Source organism: Poecile atricapillus, chromosome 4 (assembly GCF_030490865.1).
Source record: "Poecile atricapillus isolate bPoeAtr1 chromosome 4, bPoeAtr1.hap1, whole genome shotgun sequence".
NCBI lineage: Eukaryota > Metazoa > Chordata > Aves > Passeriformes > Paridae > Poecile > Poecile atricapillus.
This window is the reverse complement of record NC_081252.1, coordinates 61,751,229-61,776,451: the sequence shown is the minus strand read 5'-3', so window position 1 is coordinate 61,776,451 and position 25,223 is coordinate 61,751,229. Positions and strand designations below refer to the sequence as shown.

The 25,223-nt window shown below is 34.9% G+C and overlaps 1 protein-coding gene across 4 annotated transcripts in view; it reads left to right on the top strand.

Moving 5' to 3' along the window:
- The window catches only part of CPEB2 (cytoplasmic polyadenylation element binding protein 2), a 49,685-nt gene that overhangs the window by 2,143 nt on the left and 22,319 nt on the right, over positions 1-25,223 (top strand). For 3 of the 4 annotated variants that reach the window (XM_058838057.1, XM_058838056.1, XM_058838058.1), the window contains exons 2-4: positions 1,732-2,010; positions 12,029-12,119; positions 19,456-19,506. In XM_058838057.1, coding sequence (XP_058694040.1) covers positions 1,732-2,010; positions 12,029-12,119; positions 19,456-19,506 — 421 coding nt within the window. Of the gene's footprint in view, positions 1-1,731; positions 2,011-12,028; positions 12,120-19,455; positions 19,507-25,223 lie in introns of those variants that run through there. The other variant, XM_058838059.1, reaches the window with a different exon arrangement.

Below are 25,223 nucleotides of genomic sequence, written 5' to 3'. Positions count from 1 at the left end.
TTTTTTTTATTCTACTATTAAATCTGCTCAGATTCAATCGGTAGAGATTCCTTGGTATCAGAACTAGAATCTCACATTGTGTGCCTGTTGAAGAACTGATTATGATGCATTATGATTAGGAGCTAGTTATCCTTAACATTTATAATAACCTTCTTCAAACAAATTCCAAGCAATTCTCCAACAGTGAGGTGTACAGGAATTTTCTCTCACAAGTTGTAGGTATACTTAAACAGTGCCATGACAGCATAGCTAGCAATATTAGAGGCTTGTTAACATTTGGCATTATCTCTTAAGGTTTGTTTCACAATAGAGTGCCCGCCTCTCCCAAAATTCCAACGCAAGTATTCAAGTTTTACAACGTAATTATCTATAATTATATAGAATAGGATGTTTTCCTGATTACTTGACCAAGAATGGCTTCAGTGGTTTTTTTGGTTTGTTGTCTGGGGGTGAGGGGGGTGGGGGTGTTGTTACAATTTTGTCTGTCTTCAGAAAGTTCTCTTTTACCTGATACATAATGTATTGACATGCTTTAAATTTTTAAGTTATTAGAATTGCAGGTTGAGGGTTGCTTGCAGCTAAACTTAGAGATAAAAGTACTGTGTTTTCACTTCACAGAATTGAATTTAGAATCATCACACACACCCCCACTCCATTTCTATGTTTGAGGAAAAGCATTTCCAAGAACAGTCAGATTTGAGACTACTAAAGATAAATACAGTTCTTCACTGTCAGTCATGCTCAGTGGGTCCACCTCTTGGTAATATGACAACCACTATAGGTCACTTTTTAGCAGAAGTTGTAGTTTAGGTATAAAAACTTAATCCCTTAAAAATCTTCTTTCTAAAAACTGCTTCCATTTACATATTAGAGAATGTAATGCACTTACAAGTGTATTTAGGTAGGTGTAATGTACACCGTATCTGGATAGAAAAAAAAAAGTTATTAAAAAAATTCTAGAGCACACCCTGCAGAATCCCACAGATTCATTACTCCATTCATTACTCCAGAAATATTTGAGCAGTGGCTTCAGAATAATGCATTTTAATGTGGAAATGTTAAGATAGCTCCTTCAAACAGATTCCCTGTACAGTAGTCAGTGCTCTTTTTTGCTCTTATATGGTAATACTGAGACAATGATACTCAAAATACTGGATTGGGGGGAATTAATCTGCCATTTGAATTTTAATTTTTAAATTTCTACTCAATGTAGTGAAATACTAGTACTCACTGAGCAAAAATAATCATTAGTAGAAATAAAAACACTATTTAAATAATAATTTTTAATTGATCTCTTTGAAATTATTCTGTTACTTTTGCAGAGATCTCATCATACAATAGCAAGTAATGTATGATAAAAACTGGTTTCAGGTTTTACTGGAACTTGGTTTTCCACCCTGCGTAGCTTTAAAAATGCTACCAGTTATGAAAATTATAATCAAAATTGCCTGCACAAGTACCGCAGCATTTATTGGGGAGACATATGGGGGAATAGGAATGACTTTTTTTTTTTTTTTTTTTTTAAATCAAGCTGTGTTTTCTTCCTTCCCTCAGTAACTAATTTACATGTTATCAGAAGAGATACAGAAATAGATATAGATATAGAAAGGTTTATAGAAATCTTTGCGTATTGCTTACTTGGTGGTTGGTTGTTTTGGGGTTTGGGTTTTGTTAAGTAGAAAAGCATTTCAAGTTTTTACAAAATAGTATAAGTTAATCTTTCTTTTTTAGCCTCTTCTGAAGCAGTCACCATGGAGCAATCAGAGCAGTGGCTGGAGCACAGGAAATATATCCTGGGGAGGAATGCATGGCAGAGACCATCGTAGAACTGGAACCATGGGAATTCCAGGAACTATGAACCAGATCTCTCCTTTGAAGAAGCCGTTTTCTGGTAATGTCATAGCTCCTCCTAAATTTACTCGCTCTACTCCATCACTGACACCAAAATCGTGGATTGAAGATAATGTTTTCCGAACTGACACCAACAGTAATACTCTCCTTCCTTTGCAGGTAAGGATGGTATACCTGCTGTGTTCATAGTCTTGCATAGCATTTTTGCTTCATTCATTTTAAATGAGAATTAAACAGTGGTTGCAGCCCTGCTACTTGGTTTGGAAATTGTGTTTCTGTATTACTTTAATTTTAAACTGCAATTTATCCCCACATGTTAAGTGTATTCAGTAATATATGATTCTCACAGTTGAATGGGAATATTGATAGTCAAGAAATGTACAAGCTGTAGGCATTGATGAAGTAATAAAACATAGTATGTTTAATCCTGCAGGTATTTTCTCTCTATGGTAGTACTTATATTCTTATAAATTCCTTTAAACCTCAGGGTATTTTTTTGTTTGTTCTCTCTTTTATTTAGATTTTTCTTACTTTTGTAGATGGTTCCCAAGCCTTTGTCATGTTCATCTTTTACTGGTATTCTACGCTGATGTTTGTGTGTCAGCGAGATCTTTCCTCCACTTTGTAGCACCTTTATGTTTTGTTTTCTCTGGAAGTCCGGTGATTTAGAAGTGTTTAATATGTGTCTTGGAACTAAAGATTTGGATTCACGTCCTGAATTTTGCCAGTGACATCTTATGTGACTTTAAGTAAGTCATTCAACTCCAGCCTCAGTAATCTCTTGCTAAAATGTTATTTTTCCCATTCTTATCTATATTAATTTAGTCATCTTGATAGTGGAGACCTTTCATTTGTCACAATTGTGACCACATTTGAGTTGTATTTGCATAAATGGCAATCTAATGCTTATGTAGCTGAAGTAGTGGCAAAAGGGTGCCTCTTGGGACCAGATTTCCCAGTAGAGTTCTGGGGTTTTGTACCATTTTTCTGGTGAATTTAGCACAGGAGGCCATGTCCTGACTCTCTCCAGGTGCACTCTGATAATTAGAAGCGTACGTGACTTTTGGACGTGGCGTAGTTATGCTCAAGTGTATACATTTGGGCCTGAAAACTTAGTGTGCATACTGCCAAGACAGGTTCCATAGCCTGTAGCCTTGCTAGCTAGAATATCGTAGTTGAATAATCTTTTGTGTGGGTAGAAAGATAGTGGGGAAAAATGCGGTATTCTTCAGGAATTGTGTTCTGTTAAGGAAACAGATTACAGATAGGTAATGGTCTGCAGTGCAGGGCAGCAAAAGTAGTAGAAAGTAAATACTGAAATCAGTTCCTAACATGTTAACCTAAGGAACAGATTTAAAAATATTAATACCATCATACAATGAAACTGCTGTGACATATACACTGGAATTCATATGCAGCTAAGCACAGGCTGTAAATGCATTTGCTCATCCAATATGCCTTACCAGTCCATATGACCAATACTTTAAACTTTCAGAAGCTTCTACAGCAGTTGTTGAACACAGATGAGCTCGTTTTATGTCTAAACAACCGTCTTATGTATTTAGGCTATTGTCCAAATAATTTCTGTGTAATAAGCTAGGAAAGAAATCCTTGCAATTTAACTTTATAATACCTTAATGTTTCTGTGTAAGGGTTGGGAGATGTTTTTAAGCGATAATGTCAAAGTGAGAAGTTGGGCATTCTTAATTGTTGCTCACACCTATGAGCACCAGACCCACCAATTAAATAAGCCTGTTTGGCTATATTTATGCTGTTGATTTGTCTATGCTTAAATCTCCCTGACATGTATAAAGTCATAGTTGCAGAACACAGTAAAAATAAACCTCTCTGAAGGGTTGCAATGTTATCTGCTGCTATTGTGGAAACACTATATGTTTCCACAAATTACTTTGCTACACTGAAATCGTGTTCTTATTTTTCAGTTAGTGCACTATTGTTATATGATTAATTCCTTGTGATGACTGTTACATTTTGCAAGTCATAATGAAAAAGTTAAATAGAGCTTGGAGCTTGTGATTCTTTTCATCAGGACTTGTTGGCAATTGCAGTGCTGTCAAACACGCATCTTGCTGATGTGTACTGTCCTTGTCTCCTTCCATAAAAGGCTGTGGTATTTAGATTGAGTATTCTTAAAGATACAGTAGCAATTCCAGAAAATTCTAAAATACTACTAATTAAACTTCCTGCCGTTTGGAAAGTGTAGCACAAAAGTATTCATGTGTGTGTAGAAGTTACCTATCTCTTCCAACCTTCCACAGGGCAAACACACGTTAGCACGCATGTTGGATATATACTGCATCATTCACAGTTTTGCAAATACCTTTTTCTTTGGGCTAACTGCAGTAATGATATTGTAGGGGAGGGGACAAAGCACCTCTCTTCCAAACTTTGGCTAGCTCAAAATTAGCAATTTAAAAGCAGCTTAGAAAAGCCAGTGCTCTCAGAGACTTTGTGCAGATATTTAATGTTCAGCTACCATTTTTTTTAAAATGCTAAATATATTTGCAAAGTCCAGATAGCATTCAGCATGTCAGCTGCTCATCCATTTTCTGAAAAAACATGTACATTGTGCAAACAAGATAAACCACAGGGGAATTGTATGCAAATTTGAAGCTTTGCCCTTCCATCAAACTTCTTTATTCTTTAGTGTTTGCATTGCTGGGTGGGCCCCAGAGTAGAACTAGCATCAGTGCTGATGGAAAAAAACATTTATTGGCATTAAACTAATATACAAGTGACAGTGAATGTCATTACTGATAAATGAGTAAAATTAGCAATATTTCTTGTAGGAGTGAAAGCTGATTTTCTCTACTTCTTAGTTAAAACTGAAATATCCCATATGAAGTTGAATTCACGATGGCCACGTTAGCTGCAGCAAAGCTGCTTTTGGTTACAGAAGCTATGAAGGACACCTCTTAGGATTTTTTAAAAGTTCAGTTATTTTTTTATTTTAAATAAAAATAATTAAACATCATGGGAACTCTGATTTAAATCTGAGCAAATTAATCATATAGCTAAGTTTTTCTTACGTGTCTCACTGTTAGAAGCTTTTCTGCCTGTGTCAGGATTTTAAGATAATACAAACAACATCAAATACAGTTCTTTCATAGACTTAAAACCGGTAGAAGTAATTTCATCTAAGTTCAGCCATACTGTTTCCACCATAGTAAGTACTTTATATAGGTAAGGGTTGTTGCCTTGCACTTGAATCATTAAAGGAACAGTTAGAAATCTTGTCAAGTATTGACACCATACAACTTAAGCATTTAATTGAGGGGCCTATTTCTCTCTCCTTAGAGAGAATCTAGGTTCCTTATTTAGATAATCTAATTCTCTAGAAGAACATACCTGGCACCACTGACCTTACACAGCCCCTGGGATTCCACTTTAGGCACTTACATTGCATTTCAGGAAGTCGGATAACACGAATATTCTCTTTTATTCCCTGACCTAAAGTACAAAAAAAACCCTGATTATAGGGTACAAAGTTGAAAATATGTTTCTAAACTTTTATGCAAGTGTTTTTCCCCAAAAAATATGTTATAGGCGTATCTGTGGACAACCCAAGGACAGGAGATGAGTGTTTTGTATATCCACTTTTTTGATTTATGCTCCATATATGAGGAAAATAATTAAGTATTATAAAGTTTTAACCTTTTTTTTTGAGAATTACAGTTTCTGCTGTGTTTTAATTGCAAGCTTAGTTTTTACCATCTTGTAAATAATCTTACTAAAACTTGTTAAAAATGTTCAATACTACATATTAGTATTGAGCTATTCTCATTCTAGTAAAAACAGTACATTCTATGAACATGAATTTAATTTCTATATCTCTTCTGAATTAAGGAGATGCACTGTGTGTCTGGGTGGTTTTCACCTTGATTTGTCCTTCCTGTTTGTTCAGACAAACGGTGTGTAATGTTCATGGTCCTAAAAGCTGAGTATTCTTATTCTATGTTTAAACATAGCTCATAGCTGGGGATTGGTATGGTAAAGTAGCATCTTGCACAATTGCAGATTTTTCTACTTTTTGAAACGTGCTCAAGTTTTCAAAGAAAGAAAATCACATGAAAATAAAATGAGGTTTAAGATTGCATGTTACAACAGGTGTTAGTTTTAGATATTTAATTTAAGCTGCTGTCATGTTCTTCTGCCTTAGAATCACTTCCATTTGGAGAATTTCAAATTTTCAATGTGACAAATTTAGTAAAATTTAATACAGCTTAACATTTGCAATGGCTAATCCAGATAATACACATACCAGTGAATATTAGGTGAAGAGCAAGTTGTTAAAGTTGTAATCTTAATGCCATGTTTAGACTCCTAAATGTGTGGCCCATTTTTTCAAGAGTGCTGAGTGTTTGGCAGCTGATGTTAGACTTGAAGGCATTGAGATTATCTAACTGCAAAGTTTTCTTACTCTTCAGAGTAATATAATTGTCCAAACACTGATCTATATGCCAGGCTTTACCAGTTTATTTTTACAGAGGCTATGCTGGAACACAACCGTTTCAGAGCTTTTAATGCAGTGGATTGATTGCCTGGGACTGATTAAAATAACACACACAACCAGATATTTGTGCTTGAGGACCCTACTGGGTATATGTCTAATTGAGGAAAGCGGTCTATGGCCATGCTTTTAACTTCAGGATCACAACCTTTGAATAAATAGTATTAGGAGCTGCACAGATTAACCATTCAAAGGAATCAATTAGTGGGAAGTTTGTAGGTCGTACCATTTAAATGTTTTTATGACTTTGTATGATGTAAGACTTTTCTCCTGTTACTTAAATTTGCAGTTATACAGCTCATTCTATAAACGCAATACAAAATCAGAGTTAAGAAAATTGAACAAAATATTTAACAGCCATGATAGTATAGCAGTGATGTATATGTTGAGTAGCTTATTTCACCTTGTTCTCCGAGTTAAAATGGATGCGTTCTCACCTAATAGCCATCCAAAAGTACGTTTGCTATATGTGCTGATTTATTTGCATTTAAGTACTCATGACTATATAGATATTTCTAGATGTGGGGCAGGGGTGGGAGGGTGGGAGAAACCCAAAGCTTGAATAACAACTTCCCTTTCAAATGTCTAAATGTCCCTTTAGTTACTTCATTGAAACTATCAATATACAAGTTTCCTAAATTTGCCTTGTAAGTCAAGATTGCCAAGACTTTAATCGTCTCCATAGTCTGGTGTCTGTTTTCTTTTCCAGGCCATGAATACATATTCTTGAGTTGAAGTACTCCAGTATTGGGATTTTTTGTTCATTTTTAAATGTTTTTGTAGCTGGGAAGTGGGTATGTCTTTGCCACAGAGCCTGTTCTTGGTGCATTTTAGGCTCAATTTATTTAGTTTACGTAGCTGATTGTGTCATTCTAACTTTAAACACTTTGTTGTCAAGTTGGCCATTCACAGATGTCTACCAGACATCTTTAGTTCATCTTTACCACTAATGACACTGTGCAAAGTAACAAAGCAATTTTATGTGTTGACTTTAAGCCTTCCTCCTTGCTTTTTTTATAGAGCTAAAATTGTAGTTTCAGTAGGTTTTCATATTAAGTTTCTCGTTTACACTAGTTATGGTTTCTACAAGGGGCTTATGATTATAGTATATCCACAATAAAATGAGAATGATTTGAAATTTAGATGTTAGCAGAGATATTTTAGAATATGTATATAGGAATTGTTACTACTGCTAACATTAACACTGAATACTACATTGAGATACTTTTTAAAGTGTGTATACTTGATTACTAAATCAGCTGTCACTTTCTAGTCATAAAGCACATTTTTATACAGGGGTCAGGTTTAAAGTAAAAAAATGGAACTTGTTAACATTTTAATTGGGGAAGCGGTTTTTAAAATCATTTTTAATTTAGCATTTAACAAACTCAATGAATTCATCAAGGTTAAAGTTGGAGTCCTTTTTGCAGCCAAGTAAGACTATACTTGAAATGAGTATAAGCTTTATGATTTTCGTCTTCAGCTCCCATCCCGTGGTGCTATATTTCTTTACAATATGAAGAGGCATTTCTTAAAGATACTACAGATTTTAAAACCTGTGTTAGCATTCTAGTTTTTTACTTCAAGTAGTCCCACAAATCAGTAGTTTAAAGCATGTGTCCAAAATTCAAAGGTGTCAGACTTCTTAACTATTAAATAGTGTTTGTGGTTAAAAATTAGCAAAACTATTCACCACTCAGTAGCTTTGGTCCTTGTATTTGGTTTATGCTTAAGAGACAATATATAAGTTTAGAGATCTGACTGCTGTTTCTGCAAATGCTCAAACAGGATAATCTTTGCATAAATTGCACAGGTATATATAGAAGTCCTAAATAGAATGTGCCAAGAAAAACTATTTGTTCATGAGTTTAGTACTGAAACTTGCTCTTCAGAGAAAGCTGCCCTCCTCTCATTCATGCGTGCATATTTAGATGCATGGCTTGGGGACTACTCAAATGCATACTCTTAAGCTGTACTTTGCATGACATTGTCAAAAGCTCCTTCTAGCACTTGAATTGTGTGGGAAGGATACTTTGTGCTTCTCCTATTCCTAAAATAACTACCACTTTTCTGTAAACTTCCTTACATAGACAGTTTTTTACTTAACCATATCACTCAGTCTGTAGTTGTGATTCTGATACGGGAAAGGTAGGTCAAGCAGGATTCAAACATTTAGATGGTTAAAAGTAAAAAACTAGTCTAAGAGTTTGTAGTGCTTGGGAGACGTTAACTATCAGCTCTGAGGGGAAAAAGCCAGCATTATGCTGTGGCATTCCACTGAGGTACAGACCTTTTGACACAACAAGAGTTCACTTGCTTCTTAGCACAGGACTGATGAACCACAGAGCTGAAGAAAATCAAAAATATTTAACAGGAATTCAACCTTGACGATTTGTGAGTCAGGATGATAGAAAATGTGTATTAACATACATGCTTAGGTATCAGTGCCTTTGCACTACTGATTATCTTTAGCTTCATTATTTCAACATGGTTGATAAGTAGTTATCTTCCAAAACAATCTGGAACTATCTTTAAGACAACATGGAAATAGTTCTAATTTTTGGGACTACTTCCATGTTGTTTTAAAAGTAGGTCCAGGTTGTTTTAGAAGATAACTGCTTATCAGTTGTGTTGAAATAATGAAACTAAAGCTACTATTAATTCTTGGGACTGTTTCCACATGAATGGAGATCTGGAACATTAATTGTTTTCCATGGTAGTGCTTTTTTGTGCTTGTCCCAAAAATTGACCAAAACCATAATGGAAGTTTTCTGATTTAGTAGTTCCTGCTGTAGTAGAATTGCTTCAGCAGACCTTTCTAGAAAATACTGCCTGGTGTGTGACCTACATTACTGAAATACTTCTGAGTTCTGCTTTGAAATTAAAGCTCCCTTTTAGCATAGATGATAACTCTTCTCTTAGAAGATATGATATACATATTTTGGGAACTCAAAGCCATGTTGTAGCATTATAAAGCCAAGCTGCAGAAAGGTTTAAAATGAACCTTGTACCCAAAGAATTAGTTACTCCTTTAGAGACAGTTAAATTTCAGATAATGTTGCTTTATAGCATGCAATTCATCAGTGTCATTTGGAATAGAGATTAAATTTTGAAGCACTGATTACCGAGATACTACCCAAACTCATGAGTGGGTAGTGTGATGTGGGGGTAGTGGGATAGCAGAATGCAATCCGTGTGTTTAAATCCTGCTGTACTTCAGTGTATTCACAACGTTTTGATATTGTGCAGTGTTGGCCCATTGTATGTTTCTACTGGCCAAAATTAAGTAATACAATTCAAGGAAACAAACCACACTTTCTAAAAAGGATGGGAAAAGCTTATTATTCTTTCTGCTTCTAGCAGAGGAAGACCTTTCACTTTAGATACACAGAACTTTCAGAACAGAATGATGCAAGGGTGAAGTTAGATGTCACCCAATAGAGCAGTTTACAAATAAATTGCAAGCATATGTTTCATGTTTTCCTTCTCCATTTCTCTGTAAGATCTAGGACCAAGTAGCCCAGTTTTAGGAATTAACCGTGGCTGAGCCTTTTCTTACAGACTCCTGCTCCACAGAGCGTCATTAAGTCTGTAATAATGACCATTTCCCAGACAGCCATGTGTTCCTTCAACACATGTATGCAGCAGTGTTCAAAAAAAGGAAAAAAGAAAATATATAATGAGCCTGTTACAAAGATAAAACACCATATACAATTCAGTCTGGTTTTTACCAATACTAGTTTTCTTGCCTTATCAACTACAATGATAGCAAAGCATGTTTTGTCTTTACTCATCGTTGGTTTTTGCAAGAGCACTGACTACCTACCAACTTGTGCCGTAAACAAAATTTAAGACTTCATTAACAGTACTGATGAGATACTTTCTGAATGCCAGGGGACAGTAAGGAACAGATCCAGCTTGGTCACTGCTCACACCTTCTATAGAAAGCAACTTTGCTGTGCTAAGCAGGTTATTTTCATTGTGCTATTGAGAAACAAACCTGTAAGGGCATAGAGGCAGATTAGTCACTTCAGTTTCATTTGGTGGTTCTCAGGGCTACTAAACTGAATAAAAGCCAGCCAGTCCCAAAATAAAGGTTACTGTGAACTAAAATAGGGCTGGTGACTTGTTGGTGCTCAAACCAGGTTGAAGATTGCCTCACAAAGTGTCAGTGGCATTTGGTCTGGCAGGAGACAAGAGAAACCTACTTTTTAAATGTATCAGTAAAATTGTCCCAGGGCTTCCAGAAATATTAATTTAATCAGATTCTTTATTTTTTAGCCGATTGCTTACCCAACAAGAGCCCATTACTCTTAATAGTTGTTTGAGATAGAGGTGAGAATAAAGGCTTCTCCCTCTTCATCCTGACATTGACTTTTTAAGATACAACTTTTTAAGAGATGAAAGTAAAACCCTGGCTTCATCCTGGCAAAGCTAATCATGAGTCATAGTGTGCGATTCATAGAAAAGTCTGTTCTAAAGTTTGCTTTTTTACTCTTGCAATGTGACAAATAATACCATTTGCTGAGGGGCGTAGTTTCAAATTAATCTATGGTTCTGCTGAATGGTCACAGAAAGTCACAGTGTGTATGGATCATGTATCTTCTGTCCCTATTATATACATACTAAGTGGATGGCTGCATCTTTAGGGAATTTCACCAGTCATGGGATGTATATGATGTATTTCATCCTACTCTGCTGAATTACTATAGTGAAAACCAAAGACAACAATAAAATTAAGGCACTATTACAGGATTTAAGTGCAGTGCAGTCTAGCTAGAAGCCTTGGAAGCAGGAGATTATAGTTTTACACTGTTTTCAGTTTCTGAAAGGTATCCCAGAAAGACCAAAGAATTTAAAAGTCATCTTTTTTCTTTGTCTGTAACTTGGGTGTATTGGAAAACATGGGAGAAGATGGCTTGGATAAAACAAAATCAGTGAAAACTAGTTCATTGCAATAACTTTTATTGCTGTCAATGAAAATATTTATAAAGACTGTAAGTAACTTCTTAATAAACACGTGTAAAGGAAATTGTCCTCTATAAGGCTGATAATCTATTATTAAGATATGTGGCATTTCCTTTTCATAGTTTAGCTTTCATTTTCCACCCTTTAACCGTTAAGTGCTGACCATTTGTATCTCAAGTCTTGGTATGCAAAGGCCCCAAAACGAGCAAGCACAGCCTCCACAGGGGCTCATGGCCAAGGACCAAGAAAGTGTTCTCTTTTATGTGATATGACTGTTCTTGTCCTGTAGTTCCCCACCTTCGTCACTATTTTACTTGTGCATGAAATGAAATTGAACTCTTACAGACATCAGTCTCCTTCATTAATCAGCCTAATGCATAACTGTGCTGTGGATTGCTAGAACTGATTCAAGCAGTTCTGAAGGAAACAGGCAATCACAGGCTGTCAAATGCATACACAGTACTTGTTCACACTGCATCACACAGAGTTCTTCACACTGAGTCTCTAGTATTTGGATGCTGTTAAAATTAGTTAATAAAATCACACCTTACCTTGTATCATTGTCCATCTCCAGAGTGAGTGGGCAGCTATTAGAAGGAGCCTGTGTTTTCTTTTCAAGTTTTTTGTGAAAAACTACAGAAACTGTATTCCAATACTAAGGCTTTTGTTTTCTTTTAGGATCGAAATAGAATGTATGACAGTCTGAATATGCACTCTTTGGAAAACTCCCTTATTGACATTATGAGAGCAGAGCATGATCCACTTAAAGGTATGTTATTATGCTAAATAAAGAAAAAAGGGTCAGCCATTCTGCATATTTGAATTAATACTGATTGTTAATTTAGATTCAAGGTTCATATTAAAATGGCAAATGAACTGTTTTCTCACTCAAATGAAAAGTCAGTCTTAAGCTATCTTTTACTGAAAACATTGTTTCACAGTTACTTAAACCATTCCCAGTGTTGCTAGATAATTTTCCCTTTTCCATTGATAAAATCAGGTTTTGTCTTTTTAAGTATATTTTTCAAATCTATGGAGGATACTTAGGCATCCAGTCTAAAGAAGTCCAGAAATGCTTTAGAATGCTGGTTCCTCTTACAGCTTGGGCTCTATTAAATCATTTGCCACAGCAGTGAGCATATAGCTAGCATGTGTGGGCTTCTATTTTAACTCCTCTTTTCACTGTACATTAATTCACTCTTGTGACTTATGTTCTTCCATACTTTCTCAGGTAGCATTTACTATTGAGCATCAGGGCAGGGAACCCAGACTGTTTCACTTGGACTGATCAGCTGTTACTTCATTTGTGGTGTTTTAATTAGACTAACACAATCTTATTTTAAAATTATCCAAGACTTCAGGCTTGCTTCATAGAAATTAAATCTCTGTATTGAAGCAATTGAAAAAATAAAACAATCAAATTTTTTTGCAGCATTATTTACTCCCATCCATTCTCCATTTCTAGCAGCTCTTATACTTACTACATTACATTAGCACAGAGGGGCCTGTTGTTCTCTCTTGATAGTCTGCTCATGATTCTCATAAGACCTCTGCAGTCAGTTGGAAGACCTGGAGCATTCAGACAGCACTTAATGGTATTTTAAGATTTAAAATAGTTAGCCAAAAGCTGGAAGTTTTTTCCCAAGCTGAAAATCTCTACAAAGCATCTCTAAGTATGTAGCCTTTGCTTCAACTGTTAATTTTCCTCAACTTTAAAGTAAGTGGAAGCTGAAATTAAATTTTCTTAGGTGTTTTTAAATCTGGTGTTTTCTTTTTTGCTGCCTAAAGAGAGTTAATTCAATTTTAGCAATTTTGTTCAAGTCCTTTATTAGATTCAATTTCTGTCTATTCTACATATTTTCAAAACATCATTAAGTAACACAAAAGGTTTAAAATCTGTAAACAGCTTGCCCAGCGGTAACTGCTGTGTGCTAAAAGCATGCGTATCTCCTCAAAGATGAGGTTACCATGTGTATCACTCCTGTTACAGAGCATTCTTGCTTCTATTTGCTGTACTCTAGTGATTACTTCTTTCCTTGTCTGAAAGGTACTGTTAGGCATAAAGCTAGAGTATGCAGATCTTCTACAGCACTATACTGCCATTGGCACCTCTCACATTCCTGAAGATGAAAACCAGTCTTTTTCTTCTTTCTGTACATGCTGACACAACAAATGGAATTGGTTGCTCGGTTCCCCCTGCCATCTCACTGTTTTAATTTTGGCTCTGTAATGCAGAAGAGATTTCAGAGGCACAGTGAACACAGAAAATACCAATTTTTATTTGTATTCATCTTTGTATTTCATTATGTTACAATAGACTGGCATACAAAACTTTAAGACTTAAAAGTTAATTTGGTTGATACGTAGATACCTTGAAAAATCTCAGTAGTTTTTTATCTGTGCTTTCTAGGGATATGAGAGTATGGTGCCAGTCTACAGTTAAGAGATTTATTTTTTTTAACAGTTAAACAGTCATGTTCTTGCAGTGAAAATTCTGCTAAGTTTTATGTTTGAACAAAAACAGATGGAAGCCATAGATAGTGATAAACTCAAAGGAAACCCATTTTTCTGATCAAGTGCCAGAGAACAATGCACATGCCAACTGAATTTAAATAGAGTAATTGTGTGCTGCTATTTAAGTTGATGGGTGTAAGATATTTTTTCTCTGTGGATGTGACTTTAGCTAAAACAGTTACATTATTAACAATAAGGTACAAGAAATATTCCTTATGGACTGTAAATGGGAGGAAGAGACCTTGTGGTATATCAACCTTTTAGTTCTTCTCTACTGTCTTCTGATGTTCTTTCACCATTAATTGGAATTTCTGTAATTTCTGAACAACTTCTCTTTTTTTTTTTTTTTGCTAACAACCATGAAACTTTAATTTGATTATATCAGTCTCTGTGACTCTTCACCACAGAAAATCTAACATTTACTTAAAACTCCATCATATTTGCTTGCAGAATGCACAGGATTAAGAAAATTATTTTTATTACTATTATTATTATCTGTTTGTTGCTGTTATTAATATAAAATGTATTTTGTTGTAACTGAAGAGTATTTTGTAAACCTAAGCACGCTAAAACAATGCATCTTTTATATCTAATCACAGCAGTAAAATGAAAGTCCCTGGAATTTTAAGCACGTGTTTCAGATTTAGCTGCTTACAATATCTGGACTATGACTAAGCATCTTGTCTCAAATTTTGCACAATACAGAACAGACAGTCTGTGTACTAGCTCATAGCTTCAAGTTTTGCATGTCAGCATCCATTTTAGGAGCAAGTCAAATTTCACCACTTTTGCTTTCATGAACGTGAAAAAAAATTTATTTCAAATCTGATTCACTGAAAGTTAAGGCTATGCCTGCCAGGAAATTGTTTATAAGTTACTAGTTTTGGCTTCACTTAGACAAAGCTTTGTCATTACAACACACATGATCAAAAGAGAAGTAATTTTGTAGCTTTCAATATTTTCGAGGTAGTGTAATAGGGAGAAGATGTTTGACTTCAGTAGTCATTGTAGCAGAAATACTGATCATATTAAAACTAATTTTTCCCATGCAGCTTTCTTGAAATGTGTTTCATAACAAGACCTTAAGTAATGTTAAAGATAATCCCATCCATCCAATTCCAGTGAAATAAAAGCTGAAGTTAAATGAATTCATTTTTGTATCATTATTCTTAAAACCCTTTTTATTCTCATGATAGTTCTTAAAACAATAGAGAGAAGAATTAAAATACCGATAGCCTGACAGATATAGGTACTGCTAGTATAACTCTTCAGACATACCACTTGCATACCTGCTTTTCTTTTTTCTCCTTCTACTCCCCCAAATATCGGTGTATTTTCCTGTCAAGAAGCAGGAAAGACAATGCATTTGGGCTGAAACAGGTTATGGAGAAAGCTTAGAAACGGTTGTTACATTTTCTGTGCAATATCTGTTATTATTGAGAAGACTGATTTAATGGAATTCATTACCTGCTGTTTTAAACATCTTTCTAGTAAAGATTGTGGCTTGGAGAACATTGTTTTTCTTTCAAAGACATTTGTTTTATATTTTATGTTACGAAGCTCTAAAGTTAAAAGCTGCATAGTTCTTGCTAGAGTAATTCAAATTGTGCCAAGAAAAGAATTTCTGAGGCTGGAAAAAAACATAGAGGAAAAAATTCTCTCCCTAGTCACATAAAAGGCTTTGAAATCTTACATACACATTGTTTCTTCTTTCTGTCATAGAAACTTCTTCTGATAAAAGAATATATTTTAACACTGAGAGACTGGTTTGTCTGAATACATGGACTATCAAAGACAACCCATTTGGCCTCGTTCTGAGTTGCATAATTCAAACGCAAGCATTGGAAAATGCAGTCTCTAGGTTTTCTGTAGCTAGGTGTTGTCCAAACATGGGTTTGTGCAGTTGTCTTAACTACGCTGTTTCCAAAAACTCTGTTTTCTGAAACTACTGTGATCCTCAGCCATTCACTCTTAATGGAAAAGCTTGACTTGGAAGGGGTAAGGAGTTTTGATTAATACAACCAGTTAAGACTTTTTTTTTATAAGGGGGAGAGTAGACATGAAATATCAAACTTGTGGATCTATGAGTCAGCAATTTTTAAAGCAATAATGTTTTAATATATGGGGATTCCTCCAACAGTTTAGTTAAATAGGAATAAAAAGTATGTATTTCTAAAAGTAGATGCAAATTTCCCTTAAAATAAAAAGTGAGTATGCCAAGAAGTTTACAAAAATTTAAATTTCCTTTGCCCCTATCAGTAACATGAGATTGAGATTGAAGAAATGCTGCTAAAACTAAGTTTGTTCTCTTTCCTCAAGTTTGGATTAGCAAGACTCTTAGGTGGATTCAGTGAATAAAGTGGCCCACTGAAGTTTATTTGAAGCTTTTAATTTTTTTTCTGTCCTTGCAGAAGAATGCATTGAGAAACATGCACAAGGCAGACAGTTATGTTAATATGAATTACAATTAGATAAGGAAGGGGAGGCTAGGTTCAGTAGAATTCTAGTTGCATAAGAAGTGTCAGGCATACCTGCTGCTGCTTAGCAGTGCTAGTTTCAGTTCAGCCATGATACATGAGAATTATTCATTAGCAGTATGGTGAAGTTGCAAGTTCAGGTTTGCACAGACAAAATTTCTGTAATATGATGATCTTTCTGATACAGAATGGTAATATTTGGCACTGTATTTGTTTCAGACAGTAGCAGGTTACAAATTTTGGATTCTGTAGACAAGTTCTGCAGAGAGGTAGTGAATTAATTACTTTACATTTTTCAGGAGTTGACTGAGTCTATTATTTAAATATTAGCTATTTTCTAACTAATTGGCAGTTGATTTTTAACTATTCAATCATCTTTACTATTAAAACTACTTTATTAAGCAGGTGGAGGCCACTGGATCTGCTAGAAGACCATTGAATGGTCTATACAGCGATGTAAGATGGGATTAGATAGGATTTGTGCCTTGTTCTTAAAATGGTATAATTTTCTTTTATAATGCATTGAACAACATATAGTGAAAATAGCCAGCTAGAAAGATGTATTTGATAGAAGCAAAGTAAATTGTTACAAGATGGTGCTCCCATCTCTTGTTTTTGTTTTTGGCTGCAGTGGTCGGCCCAGCTGTCTGGTGCAGTCCTTCACTCAGTGAGAAGTCCTTCATTATTTCAGCTTGGCATCTCTGTTTCAGATGCAGCTTATTTATGAAGCTATAAAGGGGAAAAAGCAAAAGAATGCAAAAGCAGAGTTATACACCTAGAATTTACTAATTTTTAGTTTTCCTCCCCAGGTGTTTATGCCAGTGAGATTCTCTGTCCTACTAGGCCTTAAATCTGCCTTCTGTTTATGAAATCATTGCAGAGAATAAACCCCTATCCTTTGTCTCTCTTGCTAAATAGGAAAAGAGGATTAATTCAGACAGGGAGAAAGACTGTCACCACAGACTAAAGGAAGTTTGAGATAACGTCTCTCAATTTCCTTTGTCGTTCTTGATAAATACAGCATTCTGATTTGCAAGGAACACTATTACAAGTATTTCTATAGCAATGTATATAAATATGATATGGCAATGATCTTGTGAAATTCTTGTCATTAGAAAAATGAATATTAGCCTTGATAGAGCAAAAACCTAAAAAAACATAGCAAAGTAACTTACACACCACGCTGAGCTGTGGCAGCTCCCAGAGTGCAATTTAAGGATGCCTTTTTCCTGATGCTTTTGCCTTTTTACCAGCATGCATTGCTAGAAGGGCAGAATTTTTGTAGTTCCAAGAAACATCAGTTACAGCTGTAACTGTAGATATTCAGTTTGACAGAAAAAGTATATTAAAACTGGACACTTCGAAGACAAGAAACACAAAGACAGAGGCTCCTACAAAGGTTTTTGTTTAGTATTTTGCCTAAGTCTACTCAAAGATTCTTTTGAAATTAGAGATGACAGCAAAGTCCTTTTAGATAGCATTCATCTGCCCTTCTCCAGGAGCCTGCCCTAGCCTTTCAGTGCTTCCGAATTCAACAGCAAATTGTTCTTACCTAATCTGCAGGTGTTCTGATGCCATCCATTCTTGCAATAATAAAATCTGTGGGATGACAAATAGTTCATAGCTGTATAAAGATTTTTTTTGCCACAATGCCTGTAAATAAGCTTTAACAAAATTCCCTAAATTATCTCAATCTTGCTATTTTGAAGTTTTACATTTCAGGGTTTCCAATGTGTAAATTTTCAAATTATTTTTTGACAGAAAATTACCATGTTGATTTCTTCAAGGAGAAGAACAAAACCTAAACCCTATTATTTACAGATTTACAACAGAAATAGTTTTTATTTAACCCCAAAGGTGTCCCTTGGGACTCAGAACTACTTGAAGAAATTTCTAGTCTTGCTGCTAAGATCATGGGTTTACCAGCAGTAGAGGACCAAACAGAGTATAAGAATTGCTAGAAAGCCTTAATATATAGGTTGTTGATTTAGCTTTCTTTCTTTTTCTCCCCTGGGGTTTCTTTTTCTTGAAAGCCATCTACATATATATGAGCCTTTAAAAATGTGTGAGTTTTGCATGCCCATTCCTTCCAGACTGGGTTCTTCTTTATGCCTCTACAAGAATTCCCATTTCCTTCAAAAGATATACATGTTTAAGTCACAGTATTCATATATATATATATGCATATATACATAAAATACTCTTCAGTTTTAAGCAAGCAAATATATCTGAATAACAAGATAGATAGCAATGCAGTTTTTTTGCACATTAAACCACAGTTTTTCCAAACACAGCAGCTATTGTAAATGTCTCTCTAGGTCACTGTGCACTACTGGTATGTTTGCAGCTTCCTGTAAACAGAAAAAGTCTCCTTTAATAAAAAGGAATTTGTAGTGAACAGACACTTCAGCTGTGCATTTTAAACCATTCATTTGACTACTAAAGTGTAGCATGCCAACGGTGTAGTAAAGTGCAATTCTGGAAAAATTCTAATGTCAGGATATAAGGTTTTCATATAATTTTTTTATTCAGTCTAAAATGCTGGAAATTTTATCTATAATAGTCTTTAATTTTGTTGAATCTGTAGATAAGCAACTTCTCTAATGTTGCTAGACTTACTGAAAAATATTACATACCAGGGTTATATGAAGCACACCAAGATGGAGTCATAAATCAGTTAATAAAATTTTCATGCCTTATTTCTTATTAACATGATTTTTCTTAAATTGATTCAGTAGAGAAGCACTAAGCTGTAGAAATGCCACTCTGTTAAGCAATGTGCATAGTGCAGTTATTCACAGTCACTGTGAAAGAGAAGACTAAAGCAGTCAGCACTATTTCTGGGTGTCATGAAACAAAAAGTGGCTTTATCCTATTGGAGCTGATCCCAAAGTACACTGCAGATCTTATGACCAGAGAATTAAGGTTAAGAAGTCTGTTCTTGTCAGCTTTAACTTGGGTCAAGGGTATTGTTGGTTAATGTGCTTGGGGTTAAATATTAGCTCTTTATTTCCCTTAGGCAAATTCTAAGCAGTGATATTTCATTATTTTTTCTGGCATAATAGCTAAAACCTCTGCATTTGTTTTGTTCTTTGGTTTTTGTTTTCTTTTAAGGTCGCTTGAGTTATCCACATCCGGGGACTGACAATCTTCTGATGTTAAATGGTAAGTTCTAATCTTATAACAGTTTCTAATTATCTCTAGCTTAGTTTAAATCTGACATGTTGGTATAAAATTATACTATTATATTCTGTTACTGAATTACTTGCCTCTAGTCTTCAACACTGATGGGACTGTTGCCATTTTTTGGATTTGAATGGCAAGAACTAATCTTGCAACAGCCTTTCATTATATCTAGCTTATTGGAAATCTGAAATGCTCATAATGATGCACTATTCTTTGTTGTTCTCAAGCAAACCAAGGGTATGTTTTCCAAAGAGCTGTTAGAAATCTGTTACACTGAAACAGGAATTAGAAAAATAAGGACAGAAACACATGTTTTTCTATTTTGGGTAAATAAAGAGTGAACTAGACACTTTGTATTACACTCATGTGAAATAACATTTTATTTTTGTTGGGGTTTTTCTAAGTGGCTTTTGTCAAGCACGTGTCTAACTGTGAAATACGCTGAAGTTAGAGTTCATGTTCATGTTCCTCTCCCAGTAGGTCAGGCTTCATGAACATCTGCTACTCAGTGAAGGCATGAACTTTAGCCTTTGTTCAAGGCTAAAGAAGGAAGCACAGCTTGGTAATCCATCTAAGTCAATAATAAATCAGGGGTTTTGCACATAAATGTTTTCTGCATTGGGAAAAATTAGAGCTGTAGCGCCACAGCTTCTCTAGATTAGAGAACATGGAAGCTGTTGCACATGAAGTACACTTTTGTCATTCACTTGGTGATTCTAAGTGTTAACGGTAAAGATCTCTTAAAAAAAAAAATGTCCAGAATACATTTTTTGCAGTTTGAAATTATGTAGTTTTTTTGGTGGTGGTGGTTTTTGGTGATCTTTTTTTTTAATTGCCTTACCCGTTCTGTGCAGTCATTTACTTGTGCAAATTGACATAAAATGTAAACAAATATATATTTTAGCTTTTTTTAAAATCTTTTTTTTATAATACTGAGTAAATGTTTAAAATTTTAAGGAAATTAAGATTTACCCTTATACCCAGTGAAGGAAAATCCTGCACAGTAGCCATTTGTAGAAGTAGATCCTTTGGTATTGAATAGGTAAGTTTGAGATAATGGAGTATCTTGAAAAGAAAAAAATAGGTACATAACTATTGAAATAAAATCAGTATCTTGATTCCTCTACACTGAATATCAATGTGCTTGATGTCACAACATTTACAACATTTTACTTTCTGTATTTAACTGCAGCTTTATGACCTGTTCTGCAAACTGGTTTGTTCAGGTGGTATACATGCAATTATCTGCTGCTGTACAAGGAAGTGTTAGATGGGAAGGTATGAAGAGAAACTGAAATATTTCAGTGAGATGGGTGTAAGAAATGAATATTTTAATTAATTTAATTTTCCTTAGAATGGTGAACTTCTCTTTTTAGAGTTTTGCATGCTAAAAAAGCACATGGGAGCTATTGTTACTCCATGGAATATCTAGGAAAGAAGGGGTTTCTTGTTATCATGGACACTGGAAACACACAGTAGTACCAGTCTGTCCTAAAACCTTACCATAAAGCTAGAACATGTGCTAAAGAGTGTCTTGCTTTTAACACTGGTGTGGTTTCTCTTGTACTTTTTAAGGTAGCACTTAGTGTGACTGCTGTCCTCTTTAAAAGCTGCGATATTATTTTCAGCCTTCAGTAACTGAGATAAAAAATAACAGTTTGGGTGTCTAAAAGGTGCTGCAACACTTAGTTTTTAAAATTATGTCCTTTAGAATTTAATTCAGAGCCTAGTCTCTATCCCATAGCTGGAGTCTGATGTAGCTGTCAGTGCAGGCCAGGCCAGTCAGGAACACTCTTCAGAGCCCCTTCAGGTTGGCATATCTTAACTGTAGCTTCTTGCAGCTCAAGAGCAGAAGCACTGGGAGCAACTCCTGGGAAGCTCCAGCTGCTCAGACTCTGCACAACCTTTCTTTCTTAGCAAGAATTGAGGGACTTCTTCCAAATGTGCAGTAATGAGAATTATGGTTTGAACACCTGTTGATTAACTTGTAGACTTCAATTTCCTTCTCCACTTATGTGGGTTCAAGCTAACATTTCCCTCTATCTCTGTAATTGGTGACTTGGAGGGAAAATTGGGAAGAGTTAGTAATTCAAAGACTCACATTTGTCCCTTAATTTCTCAGTAAGTACTGTAGTAGCTATGATGAGGAACAGGAATACCAGACCTTCATGAAAGCAAATCACAAATATATTAAACATCCTCTGCCCATTTATGCATACACTAATGCTTAACACCGACCCTTTCTGGATTTTAGTTGGATTAATTTTAGTGAACTGATATCTCTGGATTCCAGAAAGGTTCTAACAGGAGCTAGGCTGGATCTGTGCAGCCCTTTTAAGACTAAGCACTTCTAGATAAAACTTGTTTTTAGGTAGATTTTCATCTTCTTAAATGATAGATTTTTTCCAAGTCGTTTAAAATGTACTTATTGAACTATACCTAATATTAATATTTAGTTTTCATTATTTAAATTAATGAAATTAACTAAAGGAAATTTGATTTATGTGTCTTAATAAATTATATATAATTACGTATCTATTTCAGCTTGAGCTGTAAAAAAAGTAATGCATTTTTAATGACTGTTATCTCTCAAAGGTAAAAAAATATACTTTGGAATGGGAATACCTGACTGCATCTTTGTCAGCTTAGAGAGAACATTTGTGAAGCAAGTAATACTGCAAGAGTCAAGTTTATTGGGATATGTAGGGTGTTTTTCCCCATTACAGGGTTCCCTCCACCTTCTATAGTTTTAATGTGTTGAATTTTTTCAATGGCTGTTGAAGCATAATTCCCCATTTGATTAGTTTAGCAAGAGCATATTAGACTTCTTAGAGATGCTATAACTGGTTGTGCTTCTAAAGAAAGCTGTTTTACTTCAAACAGAAATTGCTAAACTTCCTATACAGGAATTGCTAAACTTCCTATAGAGGAATTGCTAAATGAACTTCTGTAGTCTTTCAGGTGTGCTAAGCTTGAATGGTCATAACGACGTCTTTCAACCTTAAGATTTATGAAGGTGTTATTTCTAAAGATATCTAAATGGAATTTGGGCACCCAAATCCAATAGAATAAAATGGGAATTAGGCACTTACCTCCTTTAGTCTAGACTCTTGGGAAATTATTGCTTTAACTGTTTATGTATTTCTTTAAATTACAATTATTAATGAAAAAGGTTTCATCCTGTCTCTGTATCTGATTATGTCGGCATGTTAGTGACAAATAATATTTTATCTTTCTATAAACTTAACAGTTACCTTTGTAGGAAATTTGCCTGGTAGTTTTTCCTGATACACAACATAGTATTTTTAATTCAGCTCAGTCACTCAGTTGAATTATTTCAATATGTGTATATTTGATCTCTGGTTATGTATTTGAAATATGTGTCTGAATGAAATGAAACCATACATTTGCTATCTTTGTGGTAACATTACTCACATAACATACAGTTCTATTGTCTCAATGTTAGATAAGCATGCACAACGAATATATTTACTTCTGTCTTAAATCTGTGAACTGATTTACGTTGCAGAAATGGGGATTTTAATTTCTTCTGATGGGTGTAAGTTGTATTAGTATGCAACTTCAGGGACATAGAGAAAGAATGTTTTAGCTAAAAGGGAATATCTTTTATATACAGCACTTTTAGTTTTGGAAGGTTCCAGTGTTAACTGGATTTCGTTTTCAGTGGGCATCATTATACTTTTTGTATTGTTGCCTAATGGATACTTTCTAGAATAAAAGTGTCTTTCATGCATTATCACTCATTTGAAATTTTTCCAAGTTACTGGCTAATCAAAATACCCAGCTTTATAAACTAAAAGACAAATCTCTGTATGATTTATTATTTGGACAAGTTAAGGAAAGCAGTTTAATCTCTCCTTTTTTGTTGCTGTAAAGCAATCATTTGCCTACAGTGTCTGGCCTTTTCCAAAAGAACTGTCTTCCCTGCAATTATTTATCTATAAACATGGGTACTGATTATATGTATGTTAAATATATCAGTATAATTTAGATGTATAGGTAAACCTGTAATTAACTATATTTATACAGTTGTTATGCTCTGTAAGCATCCATGGTCTGTAAGGTGTAAAACATTATATGTAGATTATTTTAATAAATATAGAAATTTTGCATTTTTCTAGATGCAAAGTAGCACTAAATCCCTGCCCAGACTAGTTTGCAATCTAAATGAGCAAGACAGATAAATTTTAGGGTGGAAGCTTTGCCATACAAGTAGAGTAAACGATGTGACAACATCAGGTACAGTTTTCCTCCTGTTTTCCCTGATTTCATTGTTTTGCTGAAGCAAGAAATACACAGACAACTTTGGTGCATCATTGTAATTTCAATACATATAAAATACTGCACCGTCTGCTGTTTTAAGTTTAACTGCATTGCGTGTTCTTAACATTTTAGTAACTCTTTTTTGTTTTTCATTAAAATTGCTGTTGCCTTTTTTTGAATGCACAAAGAAGAAAACTTCAGTTGTTCTGTAACAAAATATTTCTCTGCATATCAACTTCTCCTAACTATGAAAATGTAAGAAAATGGCTGAGCTGGTTTGGTAGGCTGAAAGGGGCAGAAGAGAAGAGAAGAAAAGAAAAGCAGCGTCCTGACACTTGTGCTGAAAGATGAATATTAGTATGCCTAACTATGTTATCCTTTGAGAGAGAACATAGCACTGCAGACATTGCTGTGGATGGGCTGCACTTGAATTTTCCCTGCTTACTCTAGTTTTATTTGTGGATGGAATTAAAAAAAAAAAAAAAAAAAGTATGTGGGGGTTAGGCGAGGGCTTAGTGACGCTACTGCTAATGCTATGTGGGAGTCACTTTGGCCAGGAGTCAGAGATTTGTACATGCTGCAGCACTGACACAGAACTGCGTGTCTTCTGAGGGCCTGGCTTCAGGGAGAAAACATGTCTGAAGCTCAGCATCGGTCACCCCAGCACCTAGTGAGAGAGCTGAACACACAGAAGAATACACTGTTTGTGGAGTCTATTTTGATGTTGGAAATTTGAATTAAAGCGTTTCCACTTGGTTAGATACCTAGGTCTCTTTCAGAAAGTGTTTTGTTTTCTGTTTTGGCTTTCTAGTAGAAATTTTAAGGATCTGAAAACCTTTAAGCAGAGACTATTCTCTTCAATAGTAATTTCAGATGAGAGAGAATAAATCTGAAAGCAAGTTCAGTGCAAGTTGGATAGAAAGAGGAAGACTGTTGTGTAAATATAACTATTCTAAGGGAGAAAAAACTAAGATTTTTCAGAATTCCAGAAGCAACCTATTAAATTTCTAGTTGGAAGGGATAAAATTAACAAAGGGAAAAAAATATTATATCTAATAAAATTTTTGAAAACCCCTAATCAAATAGGAGGCACCAGGATAGAAGTATTTCATAATATGAGAATGGAACAATGAATGACATTTATGAATCAGTTATTCTGAGACTATAGGTATTTCAGTGGCCCAGAACAACAGTTGATTTTAGGGGAATTGTATGTATAGATGCCTTGTAAAATTAAACCAATAATGCCAAGACACAGCAGTCTGTTCCTAAATGTTGCTATGATCTTATGGTTAATAGTAACATCTGTTTGGGTACTTAACTGTGCAATGATTAAAGTAATTTTTCTCAGATACTGAGTCTGTTAAACAGGAATAGAAAATACTTTGTGGAAATGTAACTATGAAATTACA